Genomic DNA, 24,207 nt, shown 5'->3' on the forward strand with positions numbered 1-24,207 from the left:
GCCACTGCTTCAGCAGCAAGAGACAGAAAAAATTTTCTAGAAAAAGGCTCTGATCAACATATCTCAGGCACAGAGCTGGTCTGGGGTAGATAGAGCCTGATGACACATTCATGCCATTGCCTTTGATGAAGTTTCCAGAAACAGAATTTTAGAAATTCTAGGAAACCAAGAAGCAACAGCACAAAGACCTGGTGTTTCCTTCGTCCTTCCCACCCTCTTCTCCAAACGGAAGACATTATTTATTTCTAGGCCCCTTTCAGCCTCTAGAAGGCTAGGTGGGAAAGGACTTGATTGCTAGTCTCGTCATTCTCCCCCATTTCGGGCTGAGGAAGGACGTCAGGGCCCAGGGTCATGCAGCCCCTCGGCAGAGGTGGGGAGCAGCGCAGGTCTCCGGCCCCTCCCCCGGGGCTCTGCTCCGGTCCCCCGGCCCCGCAGCCCCGCCCAGGCCGGTCCTACCTTGTGGGTGAGCGAGTGCTGCTTGAGGTGGTGCGGCTGCACGAACTCCATGCCGCACTCGGAGCAGATGTACGGCCGGATGTCCTTGTGCTTCATCATGTGGTTCTGCAGCTGGCTCGGGTACTGGAAGGTCTTGTCGCACTCGGAGCAGTTGTACTGAATGGGCCCGCGGTGCGTGGTGAGGTGCCGCTTCAGCTGCGCCAGCGTGGGGAAGTCGAGGCCGCACTCCACGCAGATGTTCTCCCGCCCGCTGGCGTGCTTGGCCTCGTGCGCCTTGAGCTCGCTGGGGTAGGCGAAGCCCCGGCCGCACACGCGGCAGTTGTGCGGCTTCACTTCGCTGTGCTGCATCATGTGGCGCTTCAGGTGGCTGGTCTGGGTGAAGGCCTTGTGGCACACCTGGCACTTGTGGGGCCGCGTGCCCTGGTGTGTGAGCATGTGGGTGTGCAGGTGGCTGAGCTGCTTGAAGAGCTTCCCACAGCGGGTGCACGCGTGCGGCTTGATCCCGCTGTGGCCCAGGATGTGAGTCACCAGGTTGTACTTGGAGGTGTAGGACTTCTCGCAGTTGGGGCACTGCCAGCGCTTCTGCGCCCCGCCCACATCCACGTAGTAGGTGTCGTCGATCTGCACGTTCACGTCCACCCTCTCCACCTTCTGCTTGGCCTCCTCGCTCTCCTGGGGCTCGGCCTTGCGGGGCAGCGGCGGGCCCAGCGGCTGCTTGGGCAGGAAGGTGTGCCGGCTGAAGGGGAAGGGGGAGGCTGAGGGCATGAAGAAGGGGAACATGAGGCCCGGGGGGACCTTGGGGTAGTAGGTGTAGGGCGCGGGCAGGAACGGAGCGGGGTTCGGCTGGGGCCACACGGCACTGGGCTTCACGGGCTCCTGCTTGACGGGCTTGCCCCCCATGTGCTCCAGGGTGCGGTAGAACTGGAAGCCCACGTTGCACAGGTCAATCATCTGCGAGTCATATTTGGGCCGCGGGGGCTGCGGGAACAGTAGCGGGAAGTTCGGGGGGCCATGGATTTTGCTTTCCTCAGAATGGAGAGCAAGAACGGCTTCTTCAGATGGGTGGTTATAGGGCATTTTGGTGGGCACGCTCTTACGTTTCCGAGACCCTCCTCCTTCAAAGACTCCCGGGAATCCATCGAGGTCTCCGGGAGGAGGTTCATACCGGAACTGGGAGAAAGGCCCCCGGAGAGCTTCTGGGAAGGGGTGTCTTTGGGGAGCTTTCCCTCGGGAAACCACTGGCTGCAGACAGTGGGGAAAGGAAGGGGCCCTCTTCACACCCAAACTGAAACGCACATCCTCATCTTTGATCATCTTCATTTCCTTCTGCATCCTTGGCAATTTTCCTTTAAAGAGAAAGAAACTTATTGTATTAAAAAAAAAAAAAAAAGAATACATTTTTACATTAAGGGCTTTGGCTAGATGTCACTACTAATTTATGAAGAGTAGAGCTTGCTTAATACTGACCTTCATTTATCCTAGGGCTGTTCAAAGGATCACCGTTTCCCCCCTTGCAAACCTGGTTACAACCGTGGAGCTCGGGCTTGCTGGAGAGGGGCCCCAGGCTCCAGTAAACCCTCAGCCACAGAACCATAGCTGGGAAGGGCCCTGGAGTGGAGGTGGGGAGCTGTGGGAGTAGACTACACTGGGAAAAAGAAATCTGAGAACTCAGTGGGCTACCGGTCCCCACTCAAGAGGAGGGTACAAGGGCACCGAGATGAAGTGGCATGCTCAAGTCCCACAGCTCCTGAGTGCAGCAGTCAGAGCTGGGACACAGTCTGCTGCGACTTTCAGCCTGAGATGGATTACATATGCTAATGGTGACTTAAATGTGTCTCTTAGGGTTGTTTCTTCTCCAAGGGAACCAGTAATTTCCACTGTCTCTCTCTCTCTCTCTGGGACCCTTTGCTGCTGGAGGATGGGGAGATTCAAGGCCACACGGGAGAGGGAACTTGAACAATTAACTCAGATCTCAGATTTTCTGAGTATCCACCCAGAGCAAAATGTGCTACTGGGATGTATGGAGTGAACGAAATCAATGTGATTAAGAAAAGCATGTAACCCACTGTTACAATGTCATCCTGACATTATACATTCTAATCTAACACCTGAAGCAACTTCAAGGGAAAATGCCAGGATTGTGCGTGTCTAAAATGACACTTGCACTTCCCCCTTCACACAGGTGTCCGAGTAGTGGCCGTTGGTGACTGCCAGAGTAGCTGACATGTCTCTGCTGAGCCAGATGATTGACCTCATCGTGTATGTCTGGGAGAAGCTGTGGGGCCACATCTAAACCAGGGCCATGCTTTCATTCACGTGTCTCCTTGCCATTTTTCTATCCTCCTCACATGGATACTGGTGGGAAGATCTAAATGGCTGACTCCACAATTCCAGTGAGAGCCTTTTCCACCTAAATCTTTCTGGTTTTAATGGGATTGTTCTTTTTTGCTCATTAGAGGATCCCTCAGAGCCAGCCGCCCTGGCCAGGTGTAAGGTCTGGCCTTGGCTCACGGGAAACAGGGCTGGGGTAGGCTCCTGGACCAACTCAGGGCCCTGGCCCTTGGGTGTGGCTGCATGCTGGGCAGTAGGAGTTGAGGGTCCCAGGGGTGAGGAGGCCAGCAACTTCCAGTGGTTGTCTGTAGTTCTCGGTGAGGCAAATACATTTTTACAATTACCTAGATATTCCCAAATCACATGTGTGTGTTTATGATCGGTTTGAGAACTGCAGCACACTTTTTTTAAATGCACCTTTTTATATTGGATTACCAATTCCATACACAAGACACTCCAACGGAATTAAAAATAATGTCCCCTATTAAATGAAAATCTGGGCATTATTTAAAATTGTTTTGTGAAAGTGTCAGAGAACTAAAAAATAATATCTATTAATTCTTGTGTGTATGTGAGCGGGAAGATAGCCCTGTACAGTATTGTCTTTTTTCCATGGGTTTCAGGCTCCATAATGAAGAGGGAGAGCTGGCATGTCCAGCCAAAGGGAGGCCCACCCCCACATCCTACCTTCTTCTGCTTTTTTCCTAAAATTATTTGCTAACTGCTAGGTCTTCTACCACTGCTGCCTCAAGCACCAGGCATTGTAGGAAGTGATAAGTGCAGTAGGAGGATGAAAGGGCTAGCTTTGTGAGACCGGGAGAGGTGTGGGGAGGGTATCAAAATGAGGGGAGTGGTGTTGTCATTACCAAAAGGACCAGGACAGGATGGAAAGGGCAGGGGCTCCTGGGTGGTTTTTCATGTTGACTAGATTGTCTCTTGGCTTGCAATTCAGTGAGTCCTGAGCCCTAAACTCACATAGAGCTGCAGGGGTTGTGGCCTGCCCCAAGGATTTGTTGTATGTTTAGAAATAATTGGCTTTCAGACTAGGCTAATGTGCCCTATTGAAATGGAGGAAAAATGGCAGCTCCTTTCTCTGGAATTTCACTTTGGCCACAGTTGGTTTTATACCCTCTTTGGAGATAAGACCCTCTTTTCGAAAAGCTTGCTGGGACTGAACAGACCTCTTCCAGGCTACAAGTGACCATGACAAACCACAGCAGAGCCCATCCAAATGCAAATTGGTTCTGCCTATTTTATTCTGATCTGGTTAAAAGAGTCAGTTGATTCTTACTTTATATTTGAGAGTGTGATTGGAAAATTAAGCTCTGCAATATAAATGTCAGAACACGGGCCAGAACTTTTGAATTTTTGTGTATCTTATTGTTAAGAAGGTATTTGAAAATACATGGCTAATGATGTCTTTATATTACGTTTGGTAACTTATACTGCAAAGCAACTTAATTGGAAAGGGATGTTATCACTAATTTTGAAACTGAAGGTATTTCACTTTATACACATTATTGTTACTTTTGTTTAGTATTTTTGTTTTCAGTTGTGACATAGTCTACTAATTGACTCATCTTAATATATTAAGGGACATTTATAATATAATGCTCATTTCAAAAGCATACTAATTTTAAATGTTCATATTTTTATTTTATCACCATTGACCTAGTTAAAGCAAAGGAACATTGTTGAACAAAAGTAATCTGTTTCTTAACATAAGAGGCTGGATTATGTCCCCAAACTCTGAGGCTTTACATATGTACTTTTAAATTTCAGTCTAATAAAAAATTTTCCCCAGTTTCTGACTTGTGCATATACATATCTCACCCCCCAAACAGTAGTTATTGACTCAGGAGGTGTAAAAAGCACTGGGACCCATCCATGGACGTGTTCCCAGGTCTTTAATGCAGCAGTCCCTTTTTGCATAAAGGTCTTAAGGAGCACTGCCCATCCCTACAAAGGTCAAGAGAGATTAATCAGCTAGAGTGGCTGCTACTTCTGAATAGTCCTGTCTTCTGAGCATGGGGTACTAAGGCCAAGCCATATGGGGGTAAAAGAAAAGCACCCAAAAAACAAAATCCATACGGGGATGAGGAGTGTTGAAGGGAAGAGCAGGGAAAAGATGTCTTCCTCATGATGTGATTTATCTTGAAATCAGTCCATTTAAAACTGAGCAGCCTCGCCCTGGCCAATTTTGCTCAGTGGTTAGAGCGTCAGCCTGTCCAGAGAGACCCGAGTTCGGTTCCTGCTAAGGGCGCGTACCTCGGTTGCAGTTTGTCCCCGGCCCTGGTCGGTCGTGCAGGTGGCAGCCACTAGATGTGTTCCTTTCACATCAATGTTTCTCTCTCTCTCTTTCTCTTCCTCTCTCTCCCTCCCACTCTATCTGAACAAAAAATAGAAAAAAATGTCCTTGGGTGAGAATTAAATAAATAAAAATAAAACAAAAATAAAACTGAGCAGCCTCTGCAAAATTATTAATAGACTCCCAGAAAACCTCAGTGAGTGCTCCCCTCTGTTTCTAAAAGCAGGTCCACAGACAGCCATGGTAGATATGGGATTCCTATGGAAAGCAAAGAGGTTTGGGGGCAGCAATGATCCACTTGGACAAGGCAGGGCAGGGGGCAGGGGAGCTTCAGGCCTTCCCCTGGTCAGTGACCTGGCTGCGCCCAGAAAATTGGCAGGTTGTAGGATAATTGCCCATCAGGACATGCTGAAACAGTATGCAAAAAGAGAGAAGAACTAACATTAAAAGTAGACAGCTACGGGATAGTGGAAAGCACATGGGTTTGAAGCCTGAGGATCTGGGTTTGAGCACTGGCTTTGTGTTCCAGTTGTAAGGAACTGAGCATGTTTGATTTTCTCGTCTATGAAATGAGGGTTGGGGTATCCCCAGTGAGTTGTTGGAGACTTTAAAATAGAGCGTGTGTGTGAAAGTGCATTAAACTCTGTGGTGCTCTTGAGGGGTAAGAAAAAGTGGACAGGAGAGCTGAGCTGATGATCAAGGGATTAATGCTGACTAACACCATCTCTGTTTTCCAAGCTGAAGCTCTTTTCACCATCGATTGGCATCTGGGCCTCTGCTTTGCAAGTTCAAAACCAAGGCTTTGCCCATTTACCCTGAGTTGGTCCTGTCATAGCAGTGAATGTGAATCACATTCAAAGAGGTCAGTGGGTAAGGCCAGAGAGAGTTTCTTTATTCAGTGTGGAGATCAATATTCTAGTTTAAGAATACCCCTCCTCCCTTCTCTATGGCTCTCTTTCTTATTATGGAGATACCTCTGAGCCTTCATTAATAACAGATGACTTTGGTGAGTGGGGACAAAAGGGATGGGGTTGTCTTATGAGCTATTTCAGTCAGTTTATGAGCTGTGGGAGATTTGCTCTTAGTCTAATATCAAAGGTCACCTTCCCAGGGACAGGAGGTCCTGTTTGTCAAACCCAAAGTCTCAGACACTGAGACAGGGCTGGGTCAACACTGGCTCTTGCAATCCCTGCTAGACTGTGAGGACAAGGACTGGTCTGTTTTATTCACTGCTGTTTCTAGTCCTCATTGTGGTGCTTGGCACAAAGTATGGATGCTCAGTAAATTGTGTGAGATGAGCAAAGGAATGATTGGTTTTTGTTTTTAAAGTCTCCATATGGAATTTCAAAATATATAATTTTATATTACATGATTCAGACTGCAGATGACTTTTGGGGATGTCCCTAATCAGATCATAAGCACACTTACACATTCTTAGGTAGTTATTGTAGGAAGGCCTTGATATACACGCTTTGTGTATGCTGTTGCTTACCCTCCTCAATTTCCAAGAGTATCATTCCCTCAGATTTGGGGAAAGCCCCAATTCCTGGCTTCACTAATGCTAGGGATCCATCTGTAAAGTGCCACAAGATTCTGCGACCCAGTCATAAAACAGATGCCCAGAAAGTCCAAAGGGCATAAGGAGGTAGAAAGAGCCCTGGTTTGAGAATATGAAACATAAACCAAGAGTGGGTAGTCACCCTGCACCCTTCCACCCATAAGAAATGTTTTGGGAAGTTAAAAGCAGTTTACCCTTTGAACTAATGTGGGGGTGGGGAGGTAGAGGCCTTAGATATAATAATCATATATATTTATTGCCATTGTCGGGAATGTTCTAAGTTCCTGGTTTTCTTCCTTGTATACTCAATCACCAAACCCAATAGGCTCTATGCCAGGAACAAATTGAGGAGGAAAATATTGGGTTGAGCTGTATTAGAGGAGTCTGGGATTCAGGATGTCTTCTTTAACAGGTATTATCTGTGAGAGTTCGTTATGAGGAAGTGGGGAATGAATAGATTTTAAAACAAAAACAAAATCTCTTTGAACCATAATTACCAATTAGAAATGCAAGGCCTAACCAATATGAAACTATGTTTAGTCTGGGGGGAAAATGCTTCTAATAATGCCCTTTAATTGGGAATTTACCTACTGCACCAAAATATAAATATTCCCCAGATAAAATTACTGGCATTTTGTGGTTCTCATTCGAATCGAAGGTCATTCCAGTAAATGCTAGTGGAAGAATCACAGTGAGTCAGCATGCTAAGGGGCAGACCTCTATATCTCCTTTCTGTTTATCCTGAAATTCATGAAAAAATATTCTCTCACATTCTGTATTCCTTGAATATGTCCAGTGTTTCATTGGAAAATGTTACATTTTACTATTGGAGACACTGGCTTCCCCTTTAATTTGAGAGAATGGTACTTTACTCATGTGGTCTGTTCTCAACAAAATTCAAAGCAAGGAGGAGGTAAGAGTTGAGAAGTTAAAAAAAAAAAAAGTTTAAGAATAAGAAGCAGTGTTAAGAGAAGCAAAGGGTGGGGGGTTGTGGGAGGATAACAGGAAGGCAGAATGGGAAATACATGGATGACTGCCAATCTCTGTTCAGACAAAGGGATCTTGTTAAAAGGCTCCTCTGATGTGGGATTTTATTGGACCACCTGGTTCTTTCTGAATTTGTGATAACAGGAGACTTTGAGTCTTAGAATTAAATGTTCTAATGATTCAATATAATTGTCTTAATATATATGTAGCTGTACTGCTGAGTTCTTCATCTGTAGGTATTTGGCAAATAATCATTCAGTCCTGTATTCCTGCAATGGGCAGGAATAGAAGGTCTCTATATGCATCTAGAAGATAGAGCAGTAAGTTCCTAAAGAAATGTATGGGCTGCCTTGTCATGCCCTGGATCAGTGGGAGAGTGAAAAAGAGATGACTAGATGCTTGGTAGCCAGACCCCAGGGCCCTTCTAGATGCCCTGTGGCTACCATTTAATTTATAAAACCAAATTTTTCCCATTTTATTATAAAAAGTAATCTGGCACAGCCAGTATGGCTTCGTGGTTGAGCATCGACTCATGCACTAAGAGGTCGCCGGTTCAATTCTTGGTCAGGGCACATGCCCAGGTTGTGGGCTCAATCCCCGGTGGGGAGAATGCAGGAGAGAGCCAATTGATGTTCCCTCTCATTGATGTTGCTATCTCTCTCTCCTTCTTCCTTCCTTTCTCTCTAAAATCAATAAAGAAAATAAATAAATAAATAAATAGTAATCTGTTCCCCCATGGCACAGACTGAGTCCTCTAGCTGGTCAGAAATAGTAATGAGACCAGTTGATATGTGAAATAATCAATTGAACTCACATAATTAACTTTTTTAAGTTCCTAAATACTATCAAGATGCAATATAGTTAAAGTCAAGTTTAGTTTTCCATTGTTTAAATTGCCATGATGAGCATGCATTTATACCATTTTTATAGAGCTCTTCTTAAAACAACAACAAATTGAGCTTGCATAGGTTAATGGACGTATGTTTCACTTAGGAAAGTTCTGAATGCCTAGGCTTAGTTTCTGGAAAGCAGGAGTGACTATAATTACTTGAGCACTGAAGCAGCTGCTAGTGTGTTGGGGTTATCTCTGTCCTCGTGACTCATTTAAAGGAAGGAAATAAATTGAAGATATGACTTAGCAGTTCTCTTTCCCAACCTGCAGAGCTAATGTAGCTCTTGTGGATGGAGTTCCAACTGGGATGTTAGAGTTTCTTCCCTAGTTGCTTTTGGGAGAAATGTCCTTAGAATATATGTCAATTTTGTTTTGTTTTGGTGTAAGTTCATAGAAGTAAACTTGATATACCCACTGTTAGCTAAGCAAATATACATATATATACATCTTAGAAAGCATCATTGTATCTGTCTCTGGGAATGACAACATAGTCGGTCTGGTGGGCCTCAGAATTGACAGATAATGCTGGAAAATAGGACCTTCTTCAAGCAAAAGTGGTTAAGAATCAGCACATAATAGAGGTTAGCCATCTGCTGAAGGAATCTATTTTGAAAGTATAACTCAAGGCAGTATTTTTTTGTGGGGGGAGTGAAGAATCCTTTTATATCTTGATTGTAGTGGTAGTTACACAATTCTCTATTTGTCAAAACTCATCCAACTCAAAGGATAAATTTTACTGTATGTGCATTAAAAATAATTTAAAAAATATAAAAGAAACATATAAAAATGCTACTTTGCACATCCTTATAAAAAGACTAACAAAAGATATTTGGGAAATACAGTCAAGGTGACCAGAGTCCATATTCTAATCAGTTTATATCTATGGAATATATCCAATAATATATATATATATGACCTATAAAGAGGGGGACTGGATTATGTGAATTGATATTAATTTCGTCTTCATCCATAGGGAAACTTTAAATGGCAGAAAATAGCTTTTCTTTCTTTCTTTTTTTTTCCTGTATGTATTCAACAAGAATATTGTTGGGGTAGGGATGGTGCATTAAGTTATCCTTCAAGGTCTTGTAATCTTTGGCCTTTATTGCATTCAGTAAACAATCTTCTAGAATTGTTAGCATTCTTAGATATATAAAGTAGTCTACCATCGGTGGATAAGATCATTCTGGTCATTAGAAAATATATTTCTACCCCTTGTAAATCGGTAAATTGGCACTGACATTCCAGTCCATAGATAACTTTTGGAATCATTTTCCAAACCTGAGTAACCGAGTGTTCTTACAAAATGAAACTCAAGAATCTCCAAAACTACAGGTCAAATTCTAAGTCATGGCAACCCCACCAGGCACTGCTATCTTATGAAGTCTACCTGAGCAGCCTTCTTTCTTTCACACTTTTCATTGGGCATATCAACCAGACTATCCCAAGATTCTATAGGGCAGGAGGTAGAAAGAACCTCACCTACTGGAGGCTTAATGAAATTTTCCTTTCCACCAGAGCTGGAAGAAAATCCTTTACATCTCTGAAGTCTATGACATTTGTTTGATGTTCCACTCGTTGACAGGGTCCCATGATGCTCATCACCTTCCTTTGTGGGTGAGTATCTTATATTTCTAACAGAATCTGGTTAGAAAGTCAGAAACTTGCCTGATGCTTTATATGTTGTTGGAATCCAATAAGTGCTTGGAAATTTATTGTATAAATTTACCTATTTCTAACTTGCTCTTGCTCCCTGATACCAAGCAGAATTTTGTTATTACCTGAAAGAAAGAATAACTTGTTGATTTGGCCTATTCCATTCCACCCCAAGCCAACTTCACATCAATAAACTACCAAGAACATCTCGAGTAAGGAAGGTGGTTTAGCTAAGGCACAGCAAAGAACAGGGAGGTATTCTTCAAAAAGCATGTCCCCTGCCCCCTTGCTTCATCCCAGCTCAGGATCCTTGGCCAGTGTGTGCCATATTTCTTTGACCTGAAAAGTACATTGTCTTGTTACACTGAAGTAATATGAATAAATAATATGGGAGGGCTCTGGAGGGGTGGTGATCAAACACCACTAAGCCACCAAGGGAGTGTTTCACTGTAGAGTAGAACATGCCCACATTCTAGCAAACAATGTCCCAGGAGGACAGACCACCACAATTTCTCTCACTCAACAGATGCAAGTTCCCCCATGACCCTCTAGGCAAATATCCACTAGCTTTGTGGAAATAATGCTCACCCTAATGAGCAGATGGATCTATGACCTCACCTTTCTTTCTTTTTTTTTAAAAAAAAATATAGATAGAATTCCTTCTCTATTTCTGCCTTCTGATGAGTGATCACTCTTCATCTTGGATACCCTTTCTCCCTGACACTTTATAGTTCAAGATCTTGATTGACCTGCTTTATGTTGATTTTTTCCTGTTGATTCTGTTCACTAAAATCATTCTTGGAAAATATATAGACTTATAAAATATGTGTTCTTAGCTCCTCACGTATATGGGCACATAGCCTATCTCTGGCTGGGAGAGAAGGCTTAGGAGCCCAGCAGCCGTTACGTTTCATAGTCTATACTGCAGCGGTTCTCAACCTGTGGGTCACGACCCCTTTGGGGGTCGAACGACCCTTTCACAGGGGTCACCTAGGACATAACAGTAGCAAAATTACAGCTATGAAGTAGCAACGAAAATAATTTTATGGTTGGGGGTCACCACCACATGAGGAACTATATTAAACGGTCGCGGCATTAGGAAGGTTGAGAACCACTGGTCTATAGGAAGGTGCCTTCGCAGCTCTCCAGTCCCCTGGGTGGAGACTTTCCATTGTATACCTTTTCAACTTATATTTTTGTACACTAACTTAACTATTTAAATACTTGTGTTTACAAAAAATAAAAATTTACATTGGCTTTCAAACAGCAAACATTCAGACAAAATTAGTCTTAGGTTCTCTTCTTTTTAAGAGTTCTCTCGAAGCGTTTCTTTGGACTACTCAATTTTTCTGCCCAAGGTCTTTTGCTGCAAAGTTCTTTCTAGCTTGTACACTGGGCATGCAGCATTATGACCCAGACTTATAGCATCAGGGAAATAAGTACGAGCAACTGAAAAGACCACTGGGAGAAGCCTCCCCAGAGGCATGCACCTGGCAGACCACTTTAGGTGTCCTCTGTGCCTGCTCTGTGCTGAGGGTCAGGAAGACAATGTCTAACAAGCCAGACACTGGCTTCAAGAAACACTGTCTGGGAGAAGAAGGTGACAAACAGGTGGAGAAAATGTTCTAAGAGCTACAGTAGAGGAATCTTGAATAGGTATGTTGATTTGCGGAATATGAGAGAACAAGAAGAATAACATTTCTTTGATTGACATACAATATTTTCTTTCAAGATGGTCTGCCTTTTTTGTCATTAGAACCTAGGTTAGAACAACATAAAACAGATGAAGGAATAGCTGTGAGAGTGAGGCAAGGAAAACGTCCCCCTTCCCCCGCCGTGCCCCCTCCCCGCCATGCCCCCCTTCACGATCAGTGTGTTCTGTAGAACAAAGGGAGACTTTGGTGACTTGACAACTGGGCTGACCTTTGATAAACTGCCTTAGGAAAGCCAGGTGTGTGTAAGTAAAAAATAAATTACTTTTCAGCCTTGACAATTCAGACAAATATGAATCTGATGTGAAGATTGGCGGAAAGTACAGAATTACACATGGCAAATGCGAGTAATCCGGTTTCTCTGTTTTACCCATCCTTGAGATTTTTCCCTGGCTCTTTCCCCAGTGCTGACAAGGAACTTCGGGACATTAAGAACGAGACTGTTGGACTGAGGACAATGTCAGGTCTTCCCCCAGGGTCCTAAGGTAGTTGTGTTGCTTAAAATTTTCTTTCAGGTTAAAATAAAAGTCCAAACCTATTTATGCCATTGCAGAATCATAAAATGTCAAAGCATAAAGCCTGAACATTTCTGCCTTTAATGCCGTGGACAATGACTGGCATTTCCTTCCATTTTTAGTAATGAGTTTTCAAATTATAGTAATGTTCTAGTCTTAAAATGATTTTCTGTTCTTTAACAATAACTAGCAGATAAGACTACGAAAGTCTGCAGAATCCTTTCCTTCTACCCCTCCTTTTCTGCTTTCCTTCTAACAAATATGCAGAATGCTTTTTTTGTTAGGGGTTAGTCATCAAAAGGAACGTAATTTGTGTTCAGATCTGGTTTCATCTTGCTTTGCAAACACAGATGTATTCCAGAGGCTGTCCTAACGTGTTGTGTTTAGAGCATGATCCTGGTAAGCAATGCTCATGTTCCCAAGAAGGAGCACATCTGTATTAGAATCCCCTAACTCGGAACCTAACTCATCCCTTTTCTACACCTCAAGTACCTATTAAGTTAAAATGTAATTATACCCCAGGATTTGTTATTGCTTCAACATATCTCTGATTCTTGGATGTTCCTTTATCAATTTCTTTTTTCTATTATGTTCTCTCCCATTCACCCCAAATGTTAACATTATGCATAGAAAAACAAAAGGACCAAGGAGTCAATTTGCCAACCCCTTCCACCTTGGCCATTCATTCTTAGGTGGTATTTACAAAATCTTGTTCGTTGTTTCATGGAAATGACTATTAGCTTCTCTCCTTCTTTCCATTCCCACATCTAGAACGCCAGTTCAAGTGGCGACCACTTCACCCCTAGATTACTTTCACCAGTTTCCATCCACTCTTCCAGATCTTTCTTCTCCTTCCTTCCAAATCCCTTGAATACCAATGTCAAATCCATCTTCTAAAAATTCACCCCTTTTTCTAAGACAACTCTGTTCAGGAACCTGCAATAATAGTCTGAAGAGATTGTTGCTGTACCTAGTGTGGAGATTGCTAATCGCTGCTTCAATATTCATTCCCCCTTCTCCCCTAAGAAACGGGACCCTGAATTTGCTTGTGGTGACAGGGTCCCAGCGAAACGCTAGCTTTCCCAGACATGCTTTCCGTTAGGGGTTGCACTTTGCCACAGTTCTGGCCAGTGAGAGGTGAGCAGAAGACTGCTAGGGATTTCTGAGAAAGCTTTTGCTTTCCTAATGGAGAAACCACCTGCTTATCCTTTCCTGTCTTTCTTCTTTCTGCCTGGAATGCGGCTTTGCGGCTGGAGGTACCATCGTCATACTGGAACAGGGAAGCAACAAGGTTCCTGACAATGCCTCCCATGAGGCATGGGAGAGGGGAAGAGGGCAAGTGTCAATATGAAGCTACTGTACCCACGTGCTACTGGTTTTCTTGTCGAGAGAATGAATCCTTTTATTGGTTAAGAAAATGTGTTCAGAGTTCTGAGGCTTGTAACTGAACCCCAAACCCGACTGAAACACACAGCAAATCAAATGTAAATTTCTCACTCTGACTTTCAAAGTCTTCTTCTCCTTAAAACCTTCTTAACACCAAGTTTTCAGTATTCTCTTCATGCCTCTTTGCCTTTGCTTAGAGTGGCTGACTCTTAGGAATATGCTTTCCATTGATCCATCCCATTCTTTCAAGCTGCACTGAAATTCAGCTTCTTCCTGGACGCCTTCCCTCCCTGGTCTCATGCACAGTTATCTCTCCTTTCTCTCAAATCCGATGGCATCATCTCACGGGGCCTTGGGTTAATAAATACAGTATTTTCCCCTGCATTACACTCTGGTTATTTCTGGGTTAGGTTTTGTTTTCCCAGCCAGCGCATAAGCTCCCTTCATTGTGGGATTCACCCTCTTCTATCTCCCACTACCTCTTGCGTGATCCTTTTCACCATGAAGATGCTCAGAGCTGGTGCCTGGTTGGGATTCTGTTAGTACGCATTGCTATATCTGCTTTTAAAACCGATTTGTCTGTGGTCTTAAGAGAACATGTGCATTTAGGGGGCTTTTCCATCTGGTAATTTAATATTACCATTGGTTGCCAGTTCAGAATCAGCATGAATTAATTTTCCACAGGGGGTGGGGAGGGGGATTTGGAGTAGCAAACATGATCACTGTGGTTTCTTTATTGCTGTGAGCACTACATTGGATTCACATGTTGATAGAGCATTTACTGGGATTGGAGATCAACATCCAGCCTATTAAGTTGGGGTTTTCAGCATTAAGAGGTTACATTGGGACTCTTGGGTGCCCATTTCTCCCTGTCTCAGGGGGAGCAAAGGCCAGATCAAAGGCTCAGCCTGGGCAAGGGACCATGTATCTGTTGTCAAGCTCCTGCCCTGAGCCAGGCAGCATGGCTGCGGGCAGACCGGCCCAAACCTCCTTCGGGTGTAGTGCTCTCCTTGGAATGCAAAGGAAGAAGGGAGAAGGAAGAGGGGGAAATGCCACTGTTGATTAAACCTCTGAGGGTTTAATTACTCTTCTATGAAAGGGAAGCAATCACAGGACTTTTATTTAGATAACTTTGTGTTCCTAGGCACCTAACTGAATATCAAAAAGGACACCAGTACAGGGAAGGGATATCCAAATTCATAAATGAAGATTATGTAACTTCTCACTTTCCACATTAATTTTCTTCAATGAGATACAACTACATTCATGTCCTTGTTTTCTTCCTGTCTCAAACATAAACACACATACGTGCACACACTCACAAGTGTTGCTATAATCTGTGTGTGTGTGTGTGTTATAGTAACAAAATAGAGTGACAACAACTATGGAAAACAGTATGGAGTTTCCTCAAGAAATTGAAAAGAGAACTACCATATAATCGAGTAATCCTACTTCTGGGTATATATCCAAAGGAAATGAAATCATTATCCTGAACAGATATCTGTACTCTCATGTTCATTGCAGTATTATGCCACAAGAGCCAAGGTATGGAAGCAACCTAAATGTTCATCAATGGAAGAATGGATAAAGAAAACGGGGTGTGTGTGTGCGTGCACACACACATGCATGCATGCGTGTGAAATATCACGGAATAATATAATGGAATATTATTTAGCCTTAAAAAAGAAGGAAATCCTGCTACTTGCAACAAGATGGATGGACCTTAAGGACCTTCTGCTAAGTGGAACAAGCAAAACAGAGTAAGACAAATATTGCATGCTATCACTTATATGTGGAATTTTTTAAAAAGTCAAACTCATAGAAACAGAGAGTAGAGAAGTGGTTACCAGGGTGGGGGAAATAGGAAGAGGTTGATAAAAGGGTACAAACTTTCAGTTTAAGATGAATAAGGTTTGAGTATCTAATGTATAACATGACAACTGTGGTTGACAACACTGTGTTACATAAATGAAATTTGCTGAGAGAGTAGAACTTTAATGTTTTCACCAAACACAGGGAGGGGGAATATGTGGAATGATGGATGCATTAACTAGATGGGGGATATTCTCACAATGTATATGTGTATCAAGACATGTTGTACACTTCAAATATCTTAAAAGTTTATATGTCAATTATACCTCAACAGAGCTGAAAAAAGTAGGGAATTCTCTTCAAAGATATAGTTTCTCCTAATATCTTAAATAGCACAAGTCTGGATTATGGAATAATGATCCTTAATCTAGGAATTGCAATGATTTCCTTATTTGGTGTTTTAATTTCAGTTGTTTAAATTTTAATTAGCAAAACAAGCAAAAATGAAGGAAAACATAAAATAATTATTTCTTTTGGATTTTCTATGGGACAGACCTTAGGGCAAATGCCCACAACAACCATTTATAAATGTCTGTGAGTTGCTCTGGGGTCCTTCTGAGGAGTTTCAGAGGTGAGGACCCCCCTGGGCCGTCCTAAGAGTGAAGGAAAGAGGGTCCCAGCTCATGAGCAAGAACACTGAGGCCTGCAGGCTTTAGGGGCTTCCTTGAAGCCACAGGGGCTCAGCCTAGGACTGACAGCCAGGCTGCCTCCACAGGTGGATCTCGGATGGGCTTATTGCCCATCACAAGCAAGACTTATGGGGGTGAGGAGAGAAGGGACTCTCCTACAAAGATGTGTAAGATACAACACCTTTCCTCAGGGAGCTTGCCATCTAGTTGAGGAAATGAGCTAGATAGCACAAAAGAACAGATTCTCTGAGCTGGAGGGGACTTAGACGGTCTAAAAAGGTAAGCCACGTTAAAAGTCTCTTAACCTTCAGAGGCTTGGATTCTACATTGATGGGGCTGATGATACCCCCTTACCCATGGATGAAATAAGATAACATATCTTGCAGAATGCCTGCACATAATAAGTATAGTTCAATCTGCTTTTACTGTTATTATGACAAGTCAACAAATTATGTTCAATAAATGATGCTAACAAGAGGATATCACTTCAGAGTGAGGTGGTCAATGAGATCAAAGGGAGAGAGGGTGGGGCATTCTCGAATTAAAGCACTGAGGATAAGGCATGCTGTGTGAGGTGGCTTCTGTTTACAGTGGTTGTCTGGGCTATCCAATCAGGGAGGGTCTCCCATGTTTCATCAGCCTATAGAAAGTTGGCTTAGGGAACACACTGAACAGAGAGCAGGCATCTGATCATAGCCCGTTGCTAGCCCCAAGTGCTCACAGAGCTCACGTGCAAAGAAGGAAGGTGTGATTCCGCGATGTGATGGCCTGACCACTCTATCTGAGGTGATGCAATCTGAAGTTACAAATCTCCCCATCCTCCAGCTCTCTCTTTCACAGCCCCAAGTTTTATTTTCCTGAGAGCACTATCACAACAAATCTCGGCCATTCATTCATTTATTCTCTGTCTTGCCTTGCTAGACCATGAGCTTCATGAGACCAGGTACCTTGCCTATGCTAGTCACTGTTGCAACCACCTAGAAGAATGTCCTGAACATAGAAGGTCAGCACATTAGAATCACTTGAGAAGTTTTAAACATACCACACTCCCCCACCCCCCGCCACACACACACAAAATGTGATGCCTAGGTGCCTCCCCAGATATAAATTACATCAGGATCTTGGAGGGGGTAAGTATTGGTGTGTTTTAAGAGCTCTGTAAATGATTATCATGGCCACCCAAGGTTAAGAACTACTTTAGGGAGGTGCTCGGTAAAGCTCTGTTGAATGTAAATGACAAAACCTATACACTAAGGGGAGCATGAGTGGGCCTGAGGTGGGGGAGAAGGGATTCTGATGGAAGAAGCCCTGTGACTTGCAGTCACCCCTGCCTTCCCACCATCCACCCAGGCTACTAGTGATGGGGTGTGGGGGTGAGGAGAGGATTCTTCTCCATGCCAAGGCTGGGTTGATGAAGCACAGCCAATGAAAATGCCCATTTTGGAGTCCAGGTGATCCACAAAGGGAAGCATCCTGGACAGGTCATGCTATACTCTGGTGGGGGGTGGGTACTACCAGAGCATCATTTGCATGAACATGTGTCTTAGACTACAGACCCCTCCTCACCTCTTTTCCTCCTCTCAAGCCTCCACCCCACCCCAAGGCCCTGCCTACGATGCTTGACAATGAGGAAGAGGATGCAAGAAGGTTTTCTTCCTGCATGACTATGATAGTTCTGAAAGATTGTGCTGTGGGATTTTTTTTTCTTTTCACTTCTCTCTTGGAAATCACCTCCATATTCTGATTAGACTATAGTATAAGACTTCTTCTTTACATTGAGAAAGCACTGCTCACTATATTTAGGAGGCAAGGTGGGGCTGTTGATATTTTAGCTTCCTTAATAGCTTTCAATGCCATTCATCAAGGTTGGTTTTCTTTAAGCATTTTTCCCCCCAAAATAAACAACTAAATGTAAAATCTTCATTTATACTTTGATTGATGGATCACACCTTTTGGAATATCTAGCTCATATTTTTAGAAAGAAGCAGCTGGTTCTCTTGACATTTAATTCCAACAAAACGCCTCATTCAATTTTCCCTCTCCCAGATAGTGTACACAGACTATTGGAAAATGCTGGTGATACTAATCCAAATGTCTACATTTAGTGTGGAGGGAAGGTGGAGTATACCTATAATACCCTGGACTCTGAGCCAATGGCATTGAAATGGCTGACCCTACAAAAACAAGACTATGGCAGGAAAGGATCTAGCTGCTATTGATATCCACCAGGAGGAACCTTTGAAACTGGGGTTGAACAATCAGGTTTTTGTTCCTGGTTCAAAGTGACTGTTTTATCCGAAAGGCTTTGCTATAGATCAATGGTATTAGTAGTAATAATGACAGCTGTCATTAATTGTGGACTCCCCACATGCAAGGCTTTTACATGAATTTCAACAGCTATTATCCCTATGTTACAGATAGGGAATTGGAGGCACAATGAGTATAAATGACTTGTCTAAGGTCACATAGCCTGGAAGTGCCAACTCTTAGCCAGGGTTTGGCAAACTTACTGTAAAGGATCAGAGTATAAATATGTTTGGCTTTGTGAGGCCTACTCAACCCTGCTGTTTTAATGAAAGCAGCCGAAGTTGCCATGTCAACAAATGGGAGTGTCTGTGTTTCAATAAAACTTTACTTACAAAAACAGGCTGGAATTGGCCTTGTGCCTACAGTTTGCTAACTCTTAGCCATGACACTAAGCTCTCTTTTGGGGCCTGTTGCTGGACTCTTATTTTAATAACCTTCTTTCAAGATCTTTTACATTTACATATGAGCTATTGCAAACACTCATTGAGCCTGTTTATACAGTGACCTACTGAGTAAATAATTGAGTTTTTTAAATGAATCATATTCCCCAGTGCTAGCAACACTCTGAATGTTGTGATGGGAAAGGGCTTCTGAATGAGTGGGATTATAAACCACACACGGATCCTTCGGAGGAAAGCTCCCAAGTGCATTTCAGCTCTCAGGACTTCGTAAGTTGGCATTGCAGCCTCCGCTCTGTGCCAGGCCTGTGCAGGGCCACTTCATGCTTTCCTGTATCTTCAGAGTCTTTATATGCCACTTCTTCCATGCAAGTTTCAAGGTGGCACTCAAAAACATGCCAACAAGAGGAAAGAATTTAAGAAAATGGAGCATTATTTTCAAACCCAGCATCAATCCTGCAAGACACGTGTTGTTATTCCATTTTATGGATGAGAAAGAGAAGCTCAGAAGGGAAGTTACTTGCCTGAGGTCAAAGAGCAAATGAGTGGCTGAGCTGGCATTTCATCCCAGCCGTGCCCAATTCTTGGCCTGTATGCCTTCCATGAAGCCATAGTGCCTCTTTATAGTGGACTGCTCACCTCACCTTGCTTCATCACTCAATCACTAAGTGAGTTTGGAAAGTCAGTTAAATTTGAAATTCTATTTAGTTCTACTCTTTTAAAAGAAGAATAAGAAACCTCGGCATACCTTACTTGCCTCTTCTAGTTGCTTTAAAAATCAAGGTAGATAGAGTATATGAAAGATCCTTGCAAATGCTTCTGGGCACATACAGTGGTGGCACCTGTCAGGGAACTGATCATAGCTGTGATCCGGCACCTCACCATATTGCTAGCCATTGAAAGGGTTCCCTTGCACCCAGGGAACCCCATCCACTGAATCATTCAGACTGTCCAAGTCTGGGAAGGAATTAGCCCCCAGAAATCCCCTGAAATCAGCCCAAAGCTCAGGAACTTGGAAAAGGTTACAGAAAGTCATCCAATTTCTAGTCACGTAAATGACTCTTATAAACACACACGTACGTGTCATCACCATCCTTCCCCACACCATCTTCCTCCTGAGAGACTCTCCTCCTACTTACAGTCTCTATTTCAAATGGGCTTTTTTCTTCTTGGGATGAGGGTCAATCCAGCCCAGTTGTTTCCACAGTGTGGTGGGGAACATGGCACCACCTTCATTCAAAGCCCACAGCTCCAACTCATTGGCTGTGAGGGCTTTCATGTGTCTTTGCCCTAAACCTGTGACATTTCAAAATCCTTGGCTAAAAGTTAGAAAGTAGAAAAGTTGAATAGCTTTATTACATAAGAAAAAAATTCCTGTGTATAAAACATTACATAAAGTTAAAAAGGAAATGGCAACCTGGAAAAATGTTTGCAACACACAGCATAGAGATAGCATCATCTTATATTGAAGAGCTTTTATAAATCAACCACAAAAGTGACCACTTAAAGTAGAAAATAGAGCAAAAGCCATCAAAATTGCAATGCACAAGAACAATTCTAAAGGCAAATTTTAAAAGAAAATGTTTTTGGATAGTTTCAAGTAATACCTGACACCCTATTCTCATGGCATCACCAGTAATGGAAATGTTTTGACAAAACATGCAGAATATATCTGGCACATTTAAGATGTGTACGTGTGTGGGTGTGTTGTGGGTATGTGTAATCTCCCTGTGTAAACCTGCACCTTCCCAAAACCATTCAGATGACTGGAGGGAATGACAATGGAGACAAGAATTGGACTGAATTTCAGATTTAAAATTTATGAGAACAGCATATACAAATACAGGATGTCCCAAAATAATGTATCCAGGTGTCTGTAGATTCTATTACATTTTGAACATGAAATGTATTTTAATAAACACTAGCTTTATAATTATTTAAAGTGTGTATACCTTTTTGGGACACCCTATATAACCAAGATGTCAACTCTGAGAATTGGACAAAGGGAGAAAGAAATATATACAGTTGCCCTTTGAATAGCACAGGCTTGAACTGCACTGGTCTGCTTATACGTGGATTTTTTTTTTTTTTTTTTCAATAAAGACAGTAAATGTATTTTTTTTTTCCTTAAGATTTTCTCCATAACATTTTCTCTTCTTTAGCTTCCTTTGTTGTAAGAAAACAGTATATAATACATATAACATACAAAACATGTGTTGGCTGACTGCTTATGCCATTGATAAGGCTTCCAGTCCTCAGTAGTCTATTAGCAGTTAAGTCTTGGGGGAGTCAAAAGTTATATGCAGATTTTCTACTGCCCAGGGGTGGTGTGCTGTTGCTCCTAACCCTCACATTGTTCAAGGGTCAACTGTATATATAGTCAGGGAAAAATGGAAAAACTCTCAAAAACTCATCTTTTGCAACAATGTTTGGAATGAAGTATATAAGACCTGAGGCTCATCTAAGACAAAATCACACTGGGGAAAATCCATTCATGAAACTAAATCATTCTACTCCAAATGACATTTTGTACTAGAGACCAAAACTGAAGTGTGAAGGACATTTTTCAAATCAATGTAAAAGTATTCAGAAATAGCTGGATCTAAATTGAATAAGAATTGTGTGACAAGTTGATGAGGTGGTGAGGAAAAGCCAATTAAGATACTGATGGGCTTGTTCAGAGAGTCTGAATGCTACAACACTGTATCTAGAGGATTCTGGGTAAAGGATATTTTCTTGGAAGGGTTAGCAAAAGAAAGAGTTTTTTAAAGTGCCTTCCCATATTTTCTATTCCTTGGAGCTTTTTGACTTTGAGTGTGGTTGGGAATGATTTGGTTTTGTTCTTCCTCCTTCTCCTCCTCATCCTCCTCGTCCTCCTCCTACTTCTTCTTCTTCTTTTTTTTTATCTTCTCTCTCTCCCACCTCCCATGTTATGGCTGATTGTGTTAGATTATTAATCTTCTCTGACTTTCTTATAAAAAGACTACATTTAATAATATTATTTAATGGGCTATTCGGGAAATGGCCTCTTCAAGTTTTCATCTTCATTTGTGCAGATTGAAGAAATGCTGAGGCTAATTTAAGATGGAACTAATTCAAAAGAGTAAAAAATGGAGTGAATAAATAACAAAACACCTTTTTACTAAGGGTCTCACCTGGTAAGAGGTAACTCAGTTGGATCTATTTGATAACAACAAAGGAAGGAATGAGCACCATATGTAGATACCCTACAACTGGAAGGTGACTCAGCTCTCTGCGTGCTATCTAGGCTACTAGCAAATGACAGACACAATATAAGACACAATATAACTGCATCATGGTTAGCAGAAGAACAAAAAGAAAGTCATGAAAGCAGTTGAAAAAAGCTGGCTATTATTGATCAAGAAGGATTAAAAGACAAAATGAGTTGGCAACAGAATTAGATTAAGGTGACCTACTCTATACAATTTATTTTTAATGACCGTCAGACAGTATAAATGCATTACCCTTATAATATTTAATACTGAGCCCGGCCAGTGTGGCTCACTAGTTGAGCGTCAACCTGTGCACCAAGAGGTCACCAGTTTGATTCCTGGTCAGGACACATGCCCAGGTTGTGGGCCCAATCCCCAGTGAGGGGAATGCAGGAGGCGATCGATCAATATTCTCTCTCATCGATGTTTCTATCTCTCTCTCCCTCTCCCTTTCTCTCTCTCTAAAATCAATAAAGAAAATATTAAATAATTAATACTGAAATGGTTAAAGGAGAAAAATGAAAATAATCAATAATACAACCCCTAAGAGTAACTGTTAATATTTTGCTTTGTTTCTTTCAAGTCTTTTACATGAATGAATATGTTTTCTTTCATAACTCTGTTCACTATACATCTCTATGTAATACACAAATAATACTGCAGTAGACAACTTTATACATAAATCTTGGTTGAGTCTCTGTCTCTTTAGATTAGATTTTCTAGAAACAGAATTGCTTAATCAAAGGATATAAATTTTCAGGTCTTAATACATATTGCTAAATTTATTTCCCGAAAGGTCACCTTAATTTATACTTAAATTACTCGTTTCTTTAAATGTATTTTTAACCTACATTTTTCACCTGAAATTAAATAAGCTCTTAAAGTCAAGCCAACATTTTTGTAATAAGAATAATAGACAATTCCAAATTTATCGAGAGAATTCTTTTATGATATTTGTGGTAACTTACACTGAGATAATTCTCAACATTTTCAAAAACTTTCATCCCCACAAAAACCTCATAAGATGAAGAGAATTAATTGTAGACTGTTTGGAGCATAGGAAAGGATTTCAGACATCATCTTGTTCAGATTTTATTAATATTTCAATCTGACAGAGGCACAGGGATGATATGAGAGTTTTCAAGTTCTAAAGCCTAAGTATCTGGAATCTCACTTCATGTATTACCTTCCCACTGGTGACCTTGACTCTATTCTGGTCCCTAGAAGGCTGTGTCACTCTGAATTTCCTTCTCCCCCTGCCCTGTTTTATCAATCCATTGGAAAGTACACCATTCAGTCTCTCCCTCTCATGGGGATTAGCAATAACTAGAGATATGAACTCAGACTCCTGAGCAGAAACAGAGCAATCCTGAAGGGAGCACTTGATCTGTTATGCGTATGATGACCCATAAAAGGAACCCCAAGAGCACGTGGATGACAATGAGCCAATGAAGTTGAGAGTCAAGTCCAAACTTGGGGTGAGCTTGATAAGCTGAAGTGTTCAAGGGAAACTTAGTGGGAAGAAGTCTAGGTCTCCACACTCAATATACTTTACTACCGGACTATTTGACCATGAGAATGCTGTATAGTATGCTGAGACCCAGGGCAGTGTTTTCACGGGGTAACTCTCACCTGTTCCTGTGACTTGGGTAGCATAGGTGAGTTCTATCAACAGACAGGAGGGATCCTCAAGAAAAACGATCAAGGCTTTTTGGATATTCTTTGCAGATTATCATCTGACTAATGCACCATGTAATTGCAATATATCGCCTAGAAATCAAAGCAGCACTCTGCTGATGGGTGACGGTCACCAATAGTCCACCATAGCCTCTGGTCAGCTATTGCCCCACTTTCCCCCCAGGGCCAAATTTATTTTATTTAGAAACATCCCAGTAGCATTTCCATTTATTTTGTGTGTGTATAATTTTAAATTCGGAGAAATCACTTCTTAAAATGCCTGACATTTA

At 42.3% G+C, this 24,207-nt stretch overlaps 1 protein-coding gene across 1 annotated transcript in view; it reads right to left on the minus strand.

Annotated features, from left to right (window-relative positions):
* The window catches only part of ZNF366 (zinc finger protein 366), a 59,364-nt gene that overhangs the window by 15,643 nt on the left and 19,514 nt on the right, over positions 1-24,207 (minus strand). Inside the window, exon 2 of the mRNA XM_036280555.1 lies at positions 457-1,802. Within this exon, the coding sequence (XP_036136448.1) occupies positions 457-1,788 (1,332 nt within the window). The 5' untranslated portion in view covers positions 1,789-1,802. The remainder of the gene's footprint in view (positions 1-456; positions 1,803-24,207) is intronic.

Source organism: Molossus molossus, unplaced genomic scaffold (assembly GCF_014108415.1).
Source record: "Molossus molossus isolate mMolMol1 unplaced genomic scaffold, mMolMol1.p scaffold_m16_p_3, whole genome shotgun sequence".
Classification (NCBI taxonomy): domain Eukaryota; kingdom Metazoa; phylum Chordata; class Mammalia; order Chiroptera; family Molossidae; genus Molossus; species Molossus molossus.